Raw genomic sequence first — 17,327 nt, 5'->3', positions numbered from 1 at the left:
TTAATTAACGGTCGAGGTCAATTTTCAACGTTTAAAATTGATCCGCCATCGTTGAAAAAAAAATCGGGTCAGTATTCAACGGGGTCAAAATTTAATTTTACAGCGGCTGTAAGGTAGCTGATTTCTATGAGAGAAAAAAAAACACATGGTACAATACAACAGGAAACTTCTTTTGGCCTTTGTCGATAGAGTCTTACAAAAAATATCAACGGTTATTCGAATCTACGTACTCTACCGAGGGTTTCGATTCAGATATATTTTGTAAAAGAGAAAAAAGAAAAATCAACAATGGATTTAAAAGTGATATACGTTTTAAGTTTGCTATATGCTTTTGCCCAGACCAAAAACACCGAAAGAAGGGCAGTGAATGTTTTAGCGTTTGTGTCAACATCTGTTGAAATTGCCAATTTCGTGTATGAAATTGTTAACGGGAACAATGACCAAGACACGGCCTCTCCTGCAGATTTGGAAAAAGCAAAAAATGAAATAATCACGGTCTTCTCTGAAAAGCTAGCTGTCGTCCAAGCACAATTATACGGAAGCATAAAGGAAACGATGTCCTTGTCAAAGATTGATGAAGTTAACTACAAAATTCAGAGTGCTCTTCTCGATTTGAAATCATATTTATTAGCGAGTGGAAATGCACATATCGTAAAGAAAGAAGAATTTGAAACGCAAGCTGCATTGATTATCGCAGATATTCGAAGTCTCCCTTCTCGTTTAGAAAAGTCCCTTGCGAATGCAGATCAATCGCTTTTAGAATTAATGGCTACTAATTCTAAATGCAATATGTCTGGAATGAACGAATTCAAGGACTTTTTCTTCAATCTAACTCAAACTGGGATAATTATCGAGTTTTCTTACAAGACAATAAAGCAAAACAGCTCTCTTCAAACAGAGTCGGAATGGTGGGACAGCCAGGTTCGACAAATGATCGATTCTTTTGAAAGAGAAGATTCAACGTGTAAAAGCAGATTTCATACATTACTTAGAAGCGACATGGAGAAACACGATAATCTCAAAGAGTTATCAAATATAGTGCACCAGAAGTATGTTTGGTATATTATTGATGTATTTATCTTGAAACAAAATGATGATGGAGAAGACATCAACATTGAGGGCAAGGAGACGAACATGATGACTGTGAGTGTAAACGGTCTTCGGAAATACTTAATCTATATAGACAAACAAACCAGACTTAACGCCATAAAGTGTCTTTTATTAAAGTCAAACATCCAGGCGCCTCTTGACGAAGTCTTTATTCTCGACAAAGGTAAACACTTGATATAACCAGGAGTTTATTTTTAACTGTTTGTCTCTATCAGTTTAATGTAAGAAGATTTCCAACGGCGTATGTGTTCCGGTATGATTAATTGATTGGCTGGGATGTGTTAGCGACCTCCCTTATATTATTACATGGCAGTGAACATTTATTTAGAATATAGAACAAATGAGGGTCACACAAAACACGATGGGTCACAATAAAGAAAGGGTCACAGAACAAAACATTAGGGTCACATAACACAAATGTAGTTCTCACAGAAGAATAGGCGTCACACAGCAAAAATGGGATAACACAGGGCAAATGAGGTTTTACCGCACAAATGGGAGTCACACATTACGAATAGGGTTCTCACACCACAAACCGGTGGGGGTCACACAGCACCAATGGGGAACATACAGAACACGACGGGTCGCAATGAACAATTAGGAGTCGCACAGCACAAATGGGATTCACACAGAACACAATGGGTCATATTGAAGAAATGGGGAGCACATAGCAGGTATGGGAACCACGCAGAACACGATGGGTAACAATGAAGAATTTGGAGTCATATACGCATGACAATCGTGTGATGCAATATTCATTTTCATTGGATGACTGAGATACCCGAGGCCGTCATTATTTTTCGTAAACTTCTATACGCAATTAAAGCTGTGTATTGGAAAATATTATAAGCGGAAGTGTCAGTGACAAGGGATTAGTGGCCGCTAATTAGTGATTATATGGCTTCATGGGGACAAAAATTAGTGGCCGTGGCCGCGTTAGAAAGTTGGCCGCTTAATGCACGTACATTATATAGTAAAAACTTACGGGGGGAATTTGGAGTGGTCCGTTAAGGCAGGTGGCCATTTAAAGCAGGTGACCGTTCAACCAGGTTTGACTGTACCACAAATGGGGGCCACAAAGCACAAATGAGGTTCTAACAGCACACATGGGTGTCACACAGCACAAATGGGGGTCGTACAGCACAAATGTGGGTCTAACAGCACAAATGGGATTAACATAGCACAAATGGGGGTCAAATAACACAAATGGAGGTCAAACAGCACAAATTGGGGGTCTAACTGCACAAATGGGGCCACACAGCACAAATCGGGGTCACATAGCACAAATTGGGGTCTAAAGGCATAAATTTGGGTTACATAGCTCAAATGGGGGTCTAACAGCCCTAATGGGGGTCACATAGCACAAATTGGGGTCTAACGGCGCAAATGGGTGTTACATAGGACAAATGAGGGTCACAAAGTACGTATGGGATTGGGGTCACTAAGCACAAATAGGGGTCACACGTAACAGAATGGGTCACAATTATGATATGAAGGTTTTCCAGAGCAAAACACGAAGGGTTCCAGCAGGTTCACTGCCAGATGCCCTATTTGGGGGGCACATAATACAGAAAGGTGTGAAACAGAAAAAATAATTGGAATCACATAGCTCAGATGGGGTCCCACAGATCGGGGATCCTACAGTAAATATAGGGGTCACACAGAATGGAACAGTCTCATACAGTTCATTTTGCGACCACAAAGAACAAAAGTCAACACAGCACAAAAAACAAAACAAAAAATCTTTCTCTCCCATATTTAAAATTATAACATAAAAGGTTGGTATATAAATACAAATGATACAGAAACAAAACATAGTAAGAAATACAAGTGTAATTAAAGAATAGTATTTGTAAGTGAATCTCTTGTTTTAATAGCTTTACTTATATAAGTACACAGTCGATTTAACACCGATTTTTTATTTGATGAAAACAACTTAATCAATTTCCACTGACTCAGGTAACTAGTGTAATGGTTGCTTATATAACGTTTCCTAATGTCTTTGTAACAATCACATCTTAAAATAAAATAAAACCATTACTTGTGGAATTTTTAACGTTTAGCAGTCGTTTACAGAATCTTAAATGCAGCCACTCTAGATCTTAAGATTTCACATAACTCCACAACTCACATGAATAATTCAATATTGAGCTAACAAACGCATCAAAAAGTTGACAACATGTTTTGGGTGTAAATTTAAATAATTTTAAATTTGACATAAGCCCGTTCATAGCCTTTAGGCCTTTTCCTGTAAGGATATTCTGATTTAAAGCGAACGATCCACTCGAGCTAAACACCATTCCCTGATAATTATATTCATTTACTGTATCTAAGTTTACATTGTCATATGTCCATTTTTCACCTTGCCTCAAACGACCTCAAACGATTGTCCTTGACTTTTCAAGTTTTTATTTATTAAAAATCAGATTATTTTAAGTAAGCAAAACATCCTCCGAATTTTTTTTCCTGAGTGTTGATGAGTCGGGTCTTAAGATTCGTAAACCAAGAAGTAAAAAACCGTAGCCTTTGAATTTGGGTGCGAGTTATTAAATACCCATTAATTGTGCCCAAAGGTTTGTTAAAACGGTATAAAACATGTAAAACATTGTATCTTGATATTTCCTTTTTCTTTAAACAGTTTATACAATTGTTGGTTGGTAAAGTGTTGTTTTTTTCAAACACATTTTATAGTTTTATTTACAATAATAATTTGGCTGTGCCATTTTGAGCACGTGATCCTCCATGGTACAACTTTGAGACCTATCCCAAACCTATTAAAGTTAAATAAGTCAGTTAAATGGCCAAGCACTTTATCTCCGGCTTCAATAATAGAAGATCCACTGACAGGTGCCCTATCTGTTATTGGAACACATTTAGGGCAGCTTTTATGGATGAGTACGTTAATAAGGTAACGAAATTTCCAATTTCAAATATTCAATATAAATGCGTGTGTGGAGAAATACTATTTTGAGAAAAGAAATCAAATATTAAGAAACGAATAGTTGTATGAAAAATCTGGTTATGAAACGTTGAAAAAACTCCAAAACAGTATGACGATGATAGGCATTGAACAAATAAAAAACAACATTGATAATCGTGCTAATTATCTTAATTACCTCTTCAGGTATCTCATTTCTTCCTTTAACAATTAGTTCGATATAGTCTAAACGTCTTGGTTTGTTTGTTTTTGCTAGTTTACAGTAGAATCTCAAAATACATTTTCTGAAAATCGATTAAGAACGAAGATTATTCTGCAAGCCACAAAGACTTGAGCCATTTGTATCTTATTTTTGACATATTTGAACAAATCAAGGAACATGAGCAGACTCATTTAAACAAGTAAAATGACAGATATATATGAACAAATAAAATACATAAGCAGACATATCTAAACAAATAAAAGTACATAGTCAGACATGTATGAACAAATAAGGGTACACAAGCAGACATATATGAACAATTAAGGGAACATAAGCACACATGTATGAACAATTAAGGGAACGTTAGCAGACATGTATGAACAATTAAGGGCACAGCAGCAGACATGTATGAACAATTAAGGGTACACTAGCAGACATACATGAACAATTAAGGGCACATTAGCAGACATGTATGAACAATTAAGGGTACACTATCAGACATGTATGAACAATTAAGGGAACATTAGCAGCCATGTATGAACAATTAAGGGAACATCAGCAGCCATGTATAAACAATTAAGGGAACATCAGCAGAAATGTATGAACAATTAAGGACACATCAGCAAACATGTATGAACAATTAAGGGAACATTAGCAGACATGTATGAACAATTAAGGGAACATTATCAGACATGCATATGAACAATTAAGGGTACATAAGCTGATATGTATGAACAATTAAGGGCACATTATCAGACATGTTTGAACAATTAAGGGAACATCAACAGATATGTATGAACAATTAAGGGAACATAAGCAGACATGTATGAACAATTAAGGGAACATCAGCAGCCATGTATGAACAATTAAGGGAACATCAGAAGACATGTATGAACAATTAAGGGAACATAAACAGACATGTATGAACATCTAATGGCACATCAGCAGACATGTATAAACAATTAAGGGAACATCAGAAGACATGTATGAACAATTAAGGGAACATTATCAGACATTTATGAGTGATTAAGGGCACATTCTCAGACATGTATGGACAATTAGGGGCACATTATTAGACATGTATGAACAATAAAGGGAACATAAGCAGACATGTATGAACAATTAAGGGAACATTAGCAGACATGTATGAACAATTAAGGGAACATAAGCAGACATGTATGAACAATTAAGGGCACATTATCAGACATGTATGAACAATTAAGGGCACATTATCAGACATGTATGAACAATTAAGGGCACATTATCAGAAATGTATGAACAATTAATGGGAACATTAGCAGACATGTATGAACAATTAAGGGAACATTACTGGACATATGTGAACATATAAGGTACAAAATAGGTACATATAGGTACTAAAACAGACATTTCTAAACAAATGAAGGTACATTGATAGACATATATGAGCAAATAATAGAGTTACAAAAGTTTTACTCATGTGAATCATTTTATCTTGTTGGCCACGGTGTACTTCTGCGATGTACTACTGCACAAACACAAATTGATCACGTCACATAATATACAAACTAATGGGATTTCATTCGTCATCAACTGTTTAAATTGCTGACGTTAAGTCTGAATTTTAGGAAATGAAATCTGGAGTTCAGCAATGATCCATACTCGGATAACTTCTCTTTCTAATATACATAGCAATGCTATAATTAAATACTTAATACATAATAAATTCCTCAAATATTGACTTATATGCTGATAGCGCAACCGTTCAGTTCAGGTTATAATAATCAAACAAATGAAACACAATATCCAAAAAGGGTATGCCAACAATTTGCAAATGATATGACACTTTATCTCTCGATTAAACTGTAGTCTGACGACAGAATATGGCATATCTGATGTCCTAACACAGTTTATTTATTGCTGTATAGTAAGAGCAAAGGCTAATAAATTTAGCTGCAATAACATTTTTAAAAATCAAACGATCCCAGCCAGAATCTTGTTACAGAAACCCAGTGAAACTCCGTATCACAATTCCTAAATGGTATTTAAAGCCTTAAATAACAAATAGACATCGTACATTATTGTCCAAAAAGCAGAAATACAAAGTATGCTGAGAACTGTTTCAAATACCGGTTGAATTTGGAATTGTATAAGAACAGTTTCTTTTAAATATTTGTTTGGAATACATATTTTACATGACCAATAACTGTGTTTTATAGATACAAATAAAGGACTTGTCATTTTCATTTAAAGGAACCCCTGCACATGGGTATGTTTCCACAACTGAAGGGAGCTTAAAAAAGACGACGTTCTTGTACGATGAAACAGACGAAACAAGGTCCTGTCATACGGAAACTGTCCCGGTAGATGCAGTAAAGTACGTATCATTTTTCTTTCCATCAAACCAACAGAAGATTTCTGTAAATATCCCCACATAATTGAAAAAGAATATCATCTTAATTTTTGTTTTAGAAGGTCTCTTGTTTTGTTTTGTGAAATGTTTGAGCTATGGAGTTCGTGTCCGCAACTATCTCCTAAGCTCCTTGAAGAATTTTAAAAAAACCCAACTTGTCTCCAATGTTCATTTCAACTTCCACAATTCGCTACATATAGCCAAAAGTAAACTGTCGTTGAATAAAGTGAGACAAGTAGACATCTGAGAAGTTACAATTGTTTTTGTTTAAAAAAGAACAACCGTCTAATTGCATGTTGCTTATGTTCATTTTGTTAGTTCAACAACGATGTTAACGGTATTTGTCGCTCTTTTAGGGATGGCACAAATGAAGACGATGGACCAAAGGAAGGATTAAACATCTTTTTAATAGGCGGTATTGGTCTTGGTTCACTGGGATTTCTCGCAACCTTCATTTCTGTTTGCTGCTATTGTTACAGAAAGCGTCGTAATCGCTATCGGTCGGATAGATCGGCCGCTTACTTGGATACGATGGCAATGAGGTACCCGCCCTTTAGGTCCAAAAAGAGGGAAACAGCATTCGCAATAACTCGGCCGTCTCAGGTACAATTCCATACTGGCCGAGCTGTTCCGAATAGGGAAATCGATGCTTATGATGTAACGAGTACCGGGTACAATTATGAATATGAATAAATCGTCACTGACAAAGTCATGTCGGGAACAATCGATTGTGATTGTCCAAAATCGATGTCGTTAATGTTACTTCCGGGAATAACGTATTTTGTGTGTTCAGAAAATTATGATTTTCTTACCCGTCATTCGTCGTTGAGTTCATTTTAACGGTAGCGAGATAAATCGGCCACTTAACAAATTGGCCTACAGCCATATCGCCCCCGGAACCTTTCGCCCCTGCCGTCTCCGTCCCTTCTAAATATTTACTAAAACTTATAACTTTCGGACCCTTACTGATGTTCAACTCAGTCATGGCGGACCCATATTGTTTTTTAGTTTTTATTTCTCACTACACGCTATACATGAATCTGAATCAGACATAAGAAACATTAACAATAGTCCAAAACACATAATTAATAAAACTGTTAAACTGTAAAACAAGTTATTTACATAAAATAGTAAAACATATTGTTGTAATCGAATTTTAACAACTTCTAAATATGCGGCTATTTGGCTAAAATTAGGGCTTCTGTTAAAGGAAGTTTGTAAGTATATTACTTTGTTATATAGTATCATAGTTATTGTACTCTCTTTAAGCTGGCTAAATCTTCCAAAACGGAGTTCTTGAAAGTACAGGAACTTCAAACACTTTGGATAAAACTTTTAAAGGTTAATGATTGAAAGTTTAAGATATCAAAAAAATGTTTACAATATTACATTTAAAGTATCATTTCCGGTAAGTTTTGAATAAAATTACTTTTTTGAATACACTTTTTTGAGTTGGCATTTTTAACTGAGAATTATTTCATATTTTGTCAGAAGTTTTGTATAATCTTAGTGTTTGAGAGACTTGATAATTCCATGTTAGGGAGAAAAACTTCCTACAGTGACGGCTAGGAAGTTCAAACTTCCCCTGTCAAATTTCAATTGAAGCCCTGATAAAATAGTAAGTAAGATATCTTACTTGATGCGGTGTGTATCATTTTGCATATGACGTGAAATTATTAAGTATGTGTGTATTGTTAAAAAAATTTTGTTAAGTTATTCAAGACAGTAAAAGTTTATAAAAAATATTTATTTTCTAAAAAACATTATAGTATCAACCTTGCTTATTCATGGTTAAAGCATTTAAATGATCATGATGATACTATGTATAAATAATGTATTTCAAATGATATTATGAACTTTCGATTATTGTCCGATAGTAAATCGATGTGCTTGGTCCGATTCGATTGATTATCGATAGCAAATGAAGTCCGTTTTTTGTACACTAGGAATCACATCGCTAAGAACGGTATAACACCGTCAGAACATCGGCAAAAAATAGCCCGGGGGTGGGGGGAAGGGGCGACGGTATGAATATTTGAACATACTTAAAAAGAGCTGCCATTGCGCTTCCCGTGTGAGCAACGGGACTACAGTGGAAGTATAACGGCAGAACTCCGGTACGGCTTCATTTATGTCGATAGAGCCCCGTCATGGATATGCGGCTCTCGGGTGGCCTCAATGTGTACCGTAATGGATACGCGGCTCTCGGGTGGCCTCAATGTGTACCGTAATGGATACGCGGCTCTCGGGTGGCCTCAATGTGTACCGTAATGGATACGCGGCTCTCGGGTGGCCTCAATGTGTACCGTAATGGATACGCGGCTCTCGGGTGGCCTCAATGTGTACCGTAATGGATACGCGGCTCTCGGGTGGCCTCAATGTGTACCGTAATGGATACGCGGCTCTCGGGTGGCCTCAATTTGTATCGTAATGGTAATGTGATACCGTAGTGCTGCCGATGTACAAACGCTGTTCTACCATTCTTAGCGATGTGATACCGTTCTACTTTCGTATACCGGTAATACAACGGCAGAACAACGGTACCACTCCGCAAAAGCTTCAGTCAGCATATCGGTAGTGCAACGGCGTCTCCTCGGTATAACAGCGTTGACCGAAAAATGGTATTTGATTGCACATCAGCTTTTAAGCCGGTACCACTTCGGTATTACTACGTCCAATTGTTGTTTTTTTCAAGTGCTTTCGCGTCGGAGCTAGGCCGATTGTTTCGCCGTTGTTAATTGTGTGCTCCGGTGAAGTCCCGGCGAAATGCATCGGTAGTGTGTAACAGACACTTTAATTTCTACGTAGAAGCCGTACATGGTATCTAAAAGTAAGCATTCACATGAACACGGACCCAAGTAGTTATTCCGGAATCATTTAATATATGGCTTAGTGATTTGTGAAATAAGAATACCATTTAATCCGATAAAGGGGTGAGTTGACTATGAAGCATATATAGTAACTGTAAATTAGCAGTCTCATTCGAACTGAGACTGCTGTTAATTTGTATGTAACTTTGATAACATCGGTGGTAACGTCATCGTTGTCAGATTTCAAATCATTACTGCTCTGGAAGTTTAATGGATACACTTGCAATCTGGCTGAATTTTTCACTATATTTAAGAAAATCGTTTACTGAACTTGTTTTTATTTAAACATGTGAGCACATATTAAAACATTTTACGTTTAGAGGTGAAACCGTTAATCACATTCTAGGCTATTGGCCCATTTTTATATTGTGTGTTATTTTCCAAACTATTTACTTTTAAGTTGCATTGTATAATATTAATTTCTTTTAATTAAATGTGTTTGTTTGTTTTATTTTGTTCAATTACTTACGACGAGTTCAATTTAATTCCTCAACTAACATGTACAATTTCACAACATTTAATTGCAAATTGCTTTTTCCACTACATATACAAATCAAATTCTGTTATGGTTCTTTACAACGTGATGCGAATATTTCGTTTGGCATCTGTATTCCCTTAAGCTGTATAGTTACATTTGATACGTACCCTTTATTAATCATATCACATAAATTGAACTGTAGTTTACTATATGTATTTATACCGTTTTGTGTAGACACTGCTCATGTTGCCACATAAAGCGGGCTGATATATTCAATAAAGTGTACTTGTCTTAGCCCTCTTGTACATACACGTTCTTTGTATCCCCTTTTTGGTCAAATAAATGTATATAACAAGCAAATGCGTTAAATTAATTCCCCGCCTGATTAGGCAAAGTAGATGGAATGCTTATCAAGGGTTTCCAACAAATACATGCAACAGAGTGACGGATTGTTATGAAGCAAACATTTTAATTAATTTTCATAAAGATTGGATCAGATATGGCCTCTAGATTGTACACAACTTATTTTCTAAGATTTGAAATAGTGACCTAGTTTTTTACCCATGTGACCTAGTTTCAAACTCATACAAGATTCCAACGAGACAAATATTATTATGTAGCTTTATGAAGATTTTGAGCGGATATATTGAATCTGTTTTTCCCAAGATTAGAAATAATGACCTAATTTATAACCATAGTTTGAACAAAGTCCTACCAATCAATACAATATTTGGTTTTAGATATGTGACCCACTTTAAATAATGTGGTGAGATTTCATCAAGGGTATAATCTGTCCAAGTTTGAAAATAATCTGACCAATTATTACCATGATGAGGTTTCAGACAAACAATCTCAGATCTGACCTATTGTCATCATTTTTGTTCACATGTGACCCAGTCTCAAATTTGACGAACAGTTTATCAAGGGGAAACATGCAGATTAAAGTTGATGAATTGTTGGACATATCTAATGACTCTACTTTGTTCCGAAAATGTCTATAATATTTGACCTTGTTACCTAGTTTTTAGCCATGTGACCCACTTTACAAGCGGTTGAGACTTGATCAAAGGGAAATCCGACCAAGTTTGATCATAATCTAACCAACATATGGTTCAGATGATATGGTTTCATACAAACAGATCTATGATTTGACAAACTAACTGTTACAAGCGGTCAAAATTTGATCAAGGGGAAACATTCTGACAAAAATTCTGACGGTCGGGCGTTCTAAAATATCAGCCTTTGTTTGGTATTGTCCCATTACTCCCATAATAAAAATAAACCAATGCCTTACTTACACTAACTAGCTCTTATCAACATGCACTATCTAACAAATTTATGTCCTATACACTATGGTGGATTTAGTACCCACTATATACTTATTTGTGTGTGCGGAATGACGATCAGACGGACACTGCCAAGACAAAAGAATTCTCTCATATCCTTCGGGTCTGCAGAGGATTAAAAATCCATAAAAGTGTTTACAAGGTATATCTAAAATCTTATGACCGAGTTGTTGACACCACATAACTTAGTTTTAAACTTATACAGGAGTTTATCAAGGAAAACATTCTGATTAAGTTTCATGAACATAAGAACAAATATAATGTCTTCAGTGTGTTTCAAAGATTAGTCTAAGGTTTGACATGGTGACCCACTTTTTGACCCCATGTGGCTCACTTATACAAACGTCAAAATATTATCAAGGTAACACTGTGAATAAATTTGAACAGTATCTGACAAATATCTACCAAGATATGGTCCGGGACAAAACAAAAAAATAATATATTTGAGTAGAAGCACATGGCAAATTTGCAATGATGGCTTCCAAAATGATGAAACTGCCGTGATTTGTGAATGTTTTTTTTACTTGTCTAATCAGGGGGTCCAACGTGTTTTGTGTTTTCCGAATTTTAAGTGAGGGAAATGTGTGATGCGGAATGCAATGGCTGTGTTCGAAGGGATTTTGGTGTTTTGGGAGGATATTTTCACCTGGTAAGTGAGTAATAAATATTATCTCGCAATATAAATACGCCTTCCCGGAGGCCCTCAGTTCTTTACCCTATATTTCTGGAGGCTTTAACAAAAAAGTTATTGAATGAATTAGCTGAACGATTGCTTGTTTACAAAGTGAAAGTAGAAAAATGCGTGACTTGAAACTGTGTTTTTAGTCAAAGTGTACCGTTCTGTTACATATTTTAGCTATTTTTCATTGAGTTTTTGCATACTTTTTTCGACGGCTAATGCACTTACATGGAAACCATACCGCCAATTTTTGTATATTTTAACACCTTTAATGTTAGGCAAGTAAGTTTTATGCATTTTTTTGTGTAGTGCAGAATCAGAATAAGCGTGCGTTAATAAAAGTGTAATTGAGACACGAGCTGTAAGATATGTTAATATTTATAAAATAAGGCAAATCGTTATCCAATAAGAACGTACCGCGTCTTTGTTATGGAAAATTACATACCAGATACTAACCTTCGAAAAAAGTATGCAAAAAAATCAATGAAAAATAGCTAAAATATGTAACAGAACGGTACAGTATACAAGTATACTGTTCACAGGCGTAAATGTGTTTTTATATGATTCGTTGGGTTGGTTGCGTAAGCGTCCATCTCAGTTTAATACATTTCAATAAACATATTTTTAATATATATTACAAATAGGGTCACACAGAACAAGTGTGTGTTAAACAGAACACAATGGGTCACACAGAATAAAAGGGAATCACAAAACAAATGGGTTGCACCTTAGCAAATATGGGGGACAGACAACTTAAATGGGTCAAGCAGTACATATTTGTAGGCCATACAGAACAAATAGTTGTCAGAAAGAACAGATAGCTCCCATAGACCAAATGAGGACCAGGGTCAGAATGAACAAATGGTGGTCGCAAAGCAGAAATGTAGAATGGTTGTCAAACAGTACAAATTGTTGCCAAACAGCGTAAACGGGGTCTTAAAGGACAAGTGGTGGTCAGACAGAACAAATGGTGGTTAAATAGTTAATGAGGGACAAACAGAGCAAGAGGCAATCAGTTCTAATGGGGTCTGAGAAAAAAAGTAAAAGCGCACAATGTCACACGAAACAAATGGTGCTCACATACGAAAGGGGACAAGGAAAACAAATGTTAGTCAAACAGTACGAATCGGGGTTACACAGATGGGGTCACATCGCACAAACGGGATCAATTCGACCAAATTGGCGTCACACAAATGAAAGGTCTTAAAGAGAAATTTACTTGAATGCGGCAAATTTAAAATATCCACATAACCCAAACAGAACAGAACAGGTCAAACTGACAAAAAGGGGTCAAACAGATTGGAGTAAAACAGAACAAATTTGGTCAGAATACATCTGCGTCACACAAAATAAATCGGAATCACACAAAACAAATGGCATCGTACAGAACAAATAGGGGTCAAACAGAACATATAGGGGTCATATAGAACAAATGGACTCGCACAGAACAAATGGGGTCAGATAAGACAAGTTGGGGTCACACGGAACATATCGAATAGGGGCCACACAGCACAAAAGGGGGTCAAATGAACCCCCTTTTGTGTCACAGATCAAATTGAGGCTACACAAACAAATAGTGATCGCGAAGAAAAATTTGGTCTTGCACAAAACAATTGGGTATCATACATTTAAAAAGGGGGTCACACAAAACAAATGTCCACACAGCAAAAGGTTCACAGAATTACAATTGTAGCATTTAAAATATACTCGTAAAACTTAGCTAGTAACATTAAATGTTCTCTTTTGTTCGTTTCAGTTCAGTTATTTGTAATATGACAAATACAAATGTTATCTAGTGGTTTATTTACGATCTTTGTATTAAATTTCGAGCATACATTCATAGACCACGATATAATCAAATACTAGTATCATTCAAACATATCATAGAATAAAATAATTACTAAATTATTTGGTCTTAATTTTTCGTTAACAAAAGCTTTCGGCCTTTCTCTTCATTAAAGTAGTTTAATTTATGGTATAGACTAGCAAAGGGATAAAAACGTATAAATACGTCACACTCTTGCACTTGCCAAAAGGGCAGACTACACGAGGTTGCTTTTGACAAATCACATGGGGCTTAAACAACCGCAGCAACCTAGGTAGACTTATTTTTGTTTTGTCTATTGTCCAGTCAAATCCTTTATATAGCTATAATGATTAAAGATCATGCAATGACACTATAAAAGCTCCAATTATAAAGCAAGTAAAGTCAGTATGTTGTTTTTTCACCGGATTTTTGGAGGATTACTTTTGAAGTTTTTACAGTGCCTTTTTGGTCCTTACGTTTTATGTGATCATTGAGGACTATATTTTCAGGAAAAGCGAATCCACGAGTAAAAATCATGATCACGAGTAGTGGCAAAGCCACGATTGAATTTTTTTTTTCAAAAATTACAAGTGATGTTAAATAAGATCTTACCCTGTAATCAACAAAACATTGATAACCCTTTGAGCTAAAGTCGGATGGACTCATTTTTTCAGAAGGTTGACTGTTGTTTTGTCCAAAAATGTTGCATCATCAGGGCTGGGCTGGTTTAATCAGACAGAAGTTTGTTTCAAATGGTTGACGTTTAATATAAGTAAAGATGATCTTGAAGCATATATAATTAAAGGATCAATTGTTTGTTTTAGTTCGATATCGATTATGTTTCATCTCGTGACACTGAATATGTCGGTGACCGACTCGTGCAAACATAACTATCGGTGCTCACTCGATGAAATATTATTGATAGCCCATAACAAAAAACATTTATCCTCTATATTCTATATAACAAATTGCGTTTTTTGATCACTTGTCATTTTCATTCAAAGACAACCCTGTACCTGGCTTGGTTTTGACAACTGAAGGGAACCTCAAAAAGACAACGTTCTTGTACGATGAAACAGACGAAACAAGGACCTGTTATCCGGAGACTGTTCCGGTAGATACGGTGAAGTACATATGAATAATAGTTGTTAGTTTTAATGAAAACAAAATGTCTATATAAGTATATTTTCGTTGATATCCTTAGATATTTAAGAGAAATCATCTCAGTATTAGGTGCAGTTTTAAGAGGAACGGGCGTTATGTTTTATTTGGTTATACATGGACTTAAAACATTGTATATAATGTTGATAGACCACTTTTACCAATGGGTTATCGGCTAGTCGCCTTATGCAGTAACTGTTTAGAAAATAAAAAAAATTAGAGCAGAAATGCTTCATTTGCCTAAAACTTATACAAACTGAATTGAAAAAGGACATAATAAACCTTGATTTTACGACAAATGTCAACATAAATATGATGATCGGAATAGTACTGTTTGGTGTTATTTAAATAAATAATTAAGTTGGCTATATTTGACAAAGTAAAAAGAAATGTCACCAGCATAATATCTATGAGAAGGTCCGTAAAATTCATACTTATATATATTTTATAAATTGATTGGTTGTACGAATCCAAAACCTATTCATCAATACGACTGAAAAAAAAAGAATCATAATTAACCTAGCAATATAATTTTTCATTCTTGGCACATATGGTGTTCTTCTTTTGCCCTAGGTACAATCCTTAGCAGGTTAGACATAATGTTTGAGCACGGATGTTCGTCCAGCTGTCTGTCTGTCACACGTTATTTTCGGACCCGTATCTCCGAAACCCGTTAAGGAATTTTCATGAAATTCGAGTTACATCACAGCACCAACAATCCGCTACATATCTGCAAATGTCAAATGTCGTGGAACAGAATGAGACAAGCATGGTGTATACATCTGTTTGTGATTAAAAACATAACCAGTCGATGTTCATACTGTTTATGTACATACTGTCAACTCATCGCCAATTTTAACGATATATGTCTGTTATTTTTCAGGGATCACAACAATAAAGACGATGAATCAAAGAAAGGATTGGGTGCCGGTGAAATTGTTGGCATTGTTCTTGATTCACTGGTATTTCTCGTAGTGGTGGTGTCTGGCTGTTGCTTTTTAGCTCATTGATAACGAGTATTTGTACAAAGTTAAGTAACGAAGAAGCGGTACATGTATAAAAAGACTCTGTGTGTTAGAATGAATAAAAAGACATCGAGTTTTATTTTCCAAACTATATATTTTTAAGTTGTATTGTATTATTCTTTTCTTTCTTTTAATTGATATACATGTGTGTTTGTTTGTTTGTTAATTGTTGTATTATTAACAGTGAGTAAAAACACCGATACAAGATTGTTGAGTTGCATACAAGTCCATGTAGTTTCCCTCATGTACTTACATTTCTTTGTTACTCTTTTTCAGTGAAATAAAACTTTAAAAATACGACTTTTTAACTAGTACGACGAAATATTTTTATTGATCAAAAGAACCACTGAATCAAGCCATCATATATACCAGTTGGGGCACGTAGTAGATTAAACAAAGGGCAGAAGAGCTTATGCGATGGCGTGGCGTACGACGTATTTGCGTCCGTGCGTAAGTGTGTCTGTAAACAGTTGCTTGTGAACACGATATTGTCATTAAATTGTACAGCAGTTAGATATCCATTAGAGATCGGTTCCTTTCGAAAACCAGCCAGATCCGCCTATGCATGACAAGATTATGACCCTTGAAAGTATAAAAAATGTTATTTTTAGCCAAGTCTAGGAATAGAGAGAGACAACTTGTGTTTTGGTTGTGTAGTTGGTTTTATGTTTTCATCTCCATGCCCTTGTAAAAAATATCAACGTTTCAGTTTAAAAGGGTTAGTTGATTTTTAGCACTAATAGACAAAGGCCAATTTTAGCTCTATTGGCCAAAGGCCAGAAGTGTCTGTCGTTCGTGCATCCATCTGAACACAATTGCTTGTTAATGTGGTTTTTTTTCAAATAATACTGTGGTCATTACTGGCCACGACCCGGGGTTCACAAGTTTGGTATACTTAAATAGGGAAATCTTTGAAAATCTTTTTGTCTGAAACCGCTTGGCCCAGACCCTTGATTTTTTGAAAAAGGCATCATTTAATGGTCCTCTACCAAGATTGTTCAAATTATGCCCCTGGGTCAAAACTGGCCCTGTCCGGGGGTCACAAGTTTGCTAGAGGCTTTTCTAAGAAAAACTTCTTGTTTCAAACCACAAGGCTCATACCTTTGATATTTGTTGTGGAGCATCATATGATGGCCCTCTACCAAGACAGTTGAAATTATGCCTCTTGGGGCCAAAGTTGGCCCTTCACCTTTTGACATTTTTTCTTATTTTTTTGGGCTACAGCAATGGTTGGACCAAGTGTATAATTTTGCAAACAACATTTTGTACTTTGATATCCTTGTTTGTGACCTTTTGACCTACTACCTTATTTTTTTAGC

The 17,327-nt window shown here is 35.7% G+C and overlaps 1 protein-coding gene across 1 annotated transcript; it reads left to right on the top strand.

Moving 5' to 3' along the window:
- Positions 1-247: 247 nt before the first annotated feature.
- On the top strand, positions 248-10,304 carry LOC128209493 (uncharacterized). Its single transcript, XM_052913538.1, has 3 exons — positions 248-1,273; positions 6,483-6,606; positions 6,999-10,304. The coding sequence occupies exons 1-3, from the start codon at positions 289-291 to the stop codon at positions 7,333-7,335; spliced, it is 1,446 nt and encodes a 481-aa protein (XP_052769498.1). The 5' UTR covers positions 248-288; the 3' UTR covers positions 7,336-10,304.
- Positions 10,305-17,327: the final 7,023 nt, after the last annotated feature.

The sequence above is a fragment of the Mya arenaria genome, chromosome 11 (assembly GCF_026914265.1).
Source record: "Mya arenaria isolate MELC-2E11 chromosome 11, ASM2691426v1".
In the NCBI taxonomy this organism is placed as follows: Eukaryota; Metazoa; Mollusca; class Bivalvia; order Myida; family Myidae; genus Mya; species Mya arenaria.
The sequence above is the reverse complement of the archived record's forward strand: the minus strand, read 5'-3'. Positions and strand labels throughout refer to the sequence as shown.

What these genes read in the sequence shown, in the direction of transcription:
- LOC128209493 (XM_052913538.1), top strand. Translation starts at nt 289, where the DNA reads ATGGATTTAAAAGTGATATACGTTTTAAGTTTGCTATATGCTTTTGCC. An exon ending in AGTCTTTATTCTCGACAAAG is followed by an intron (nt 1,274 to 6,482) that starts GTAAACACTTGA and finishes TTTCATTTAAAG; the next exon opens with GAACCCCTGCACATGGGTAT. An exon ending in GTCCCGGTAGATGCAGTAAA is followed by an intron (nt 6,607 to 6,998) that starts GTACGTATCATT and finishes TCGCTCTTTTAG; the next exon opens with GGATGGCACAAATGAAGACG.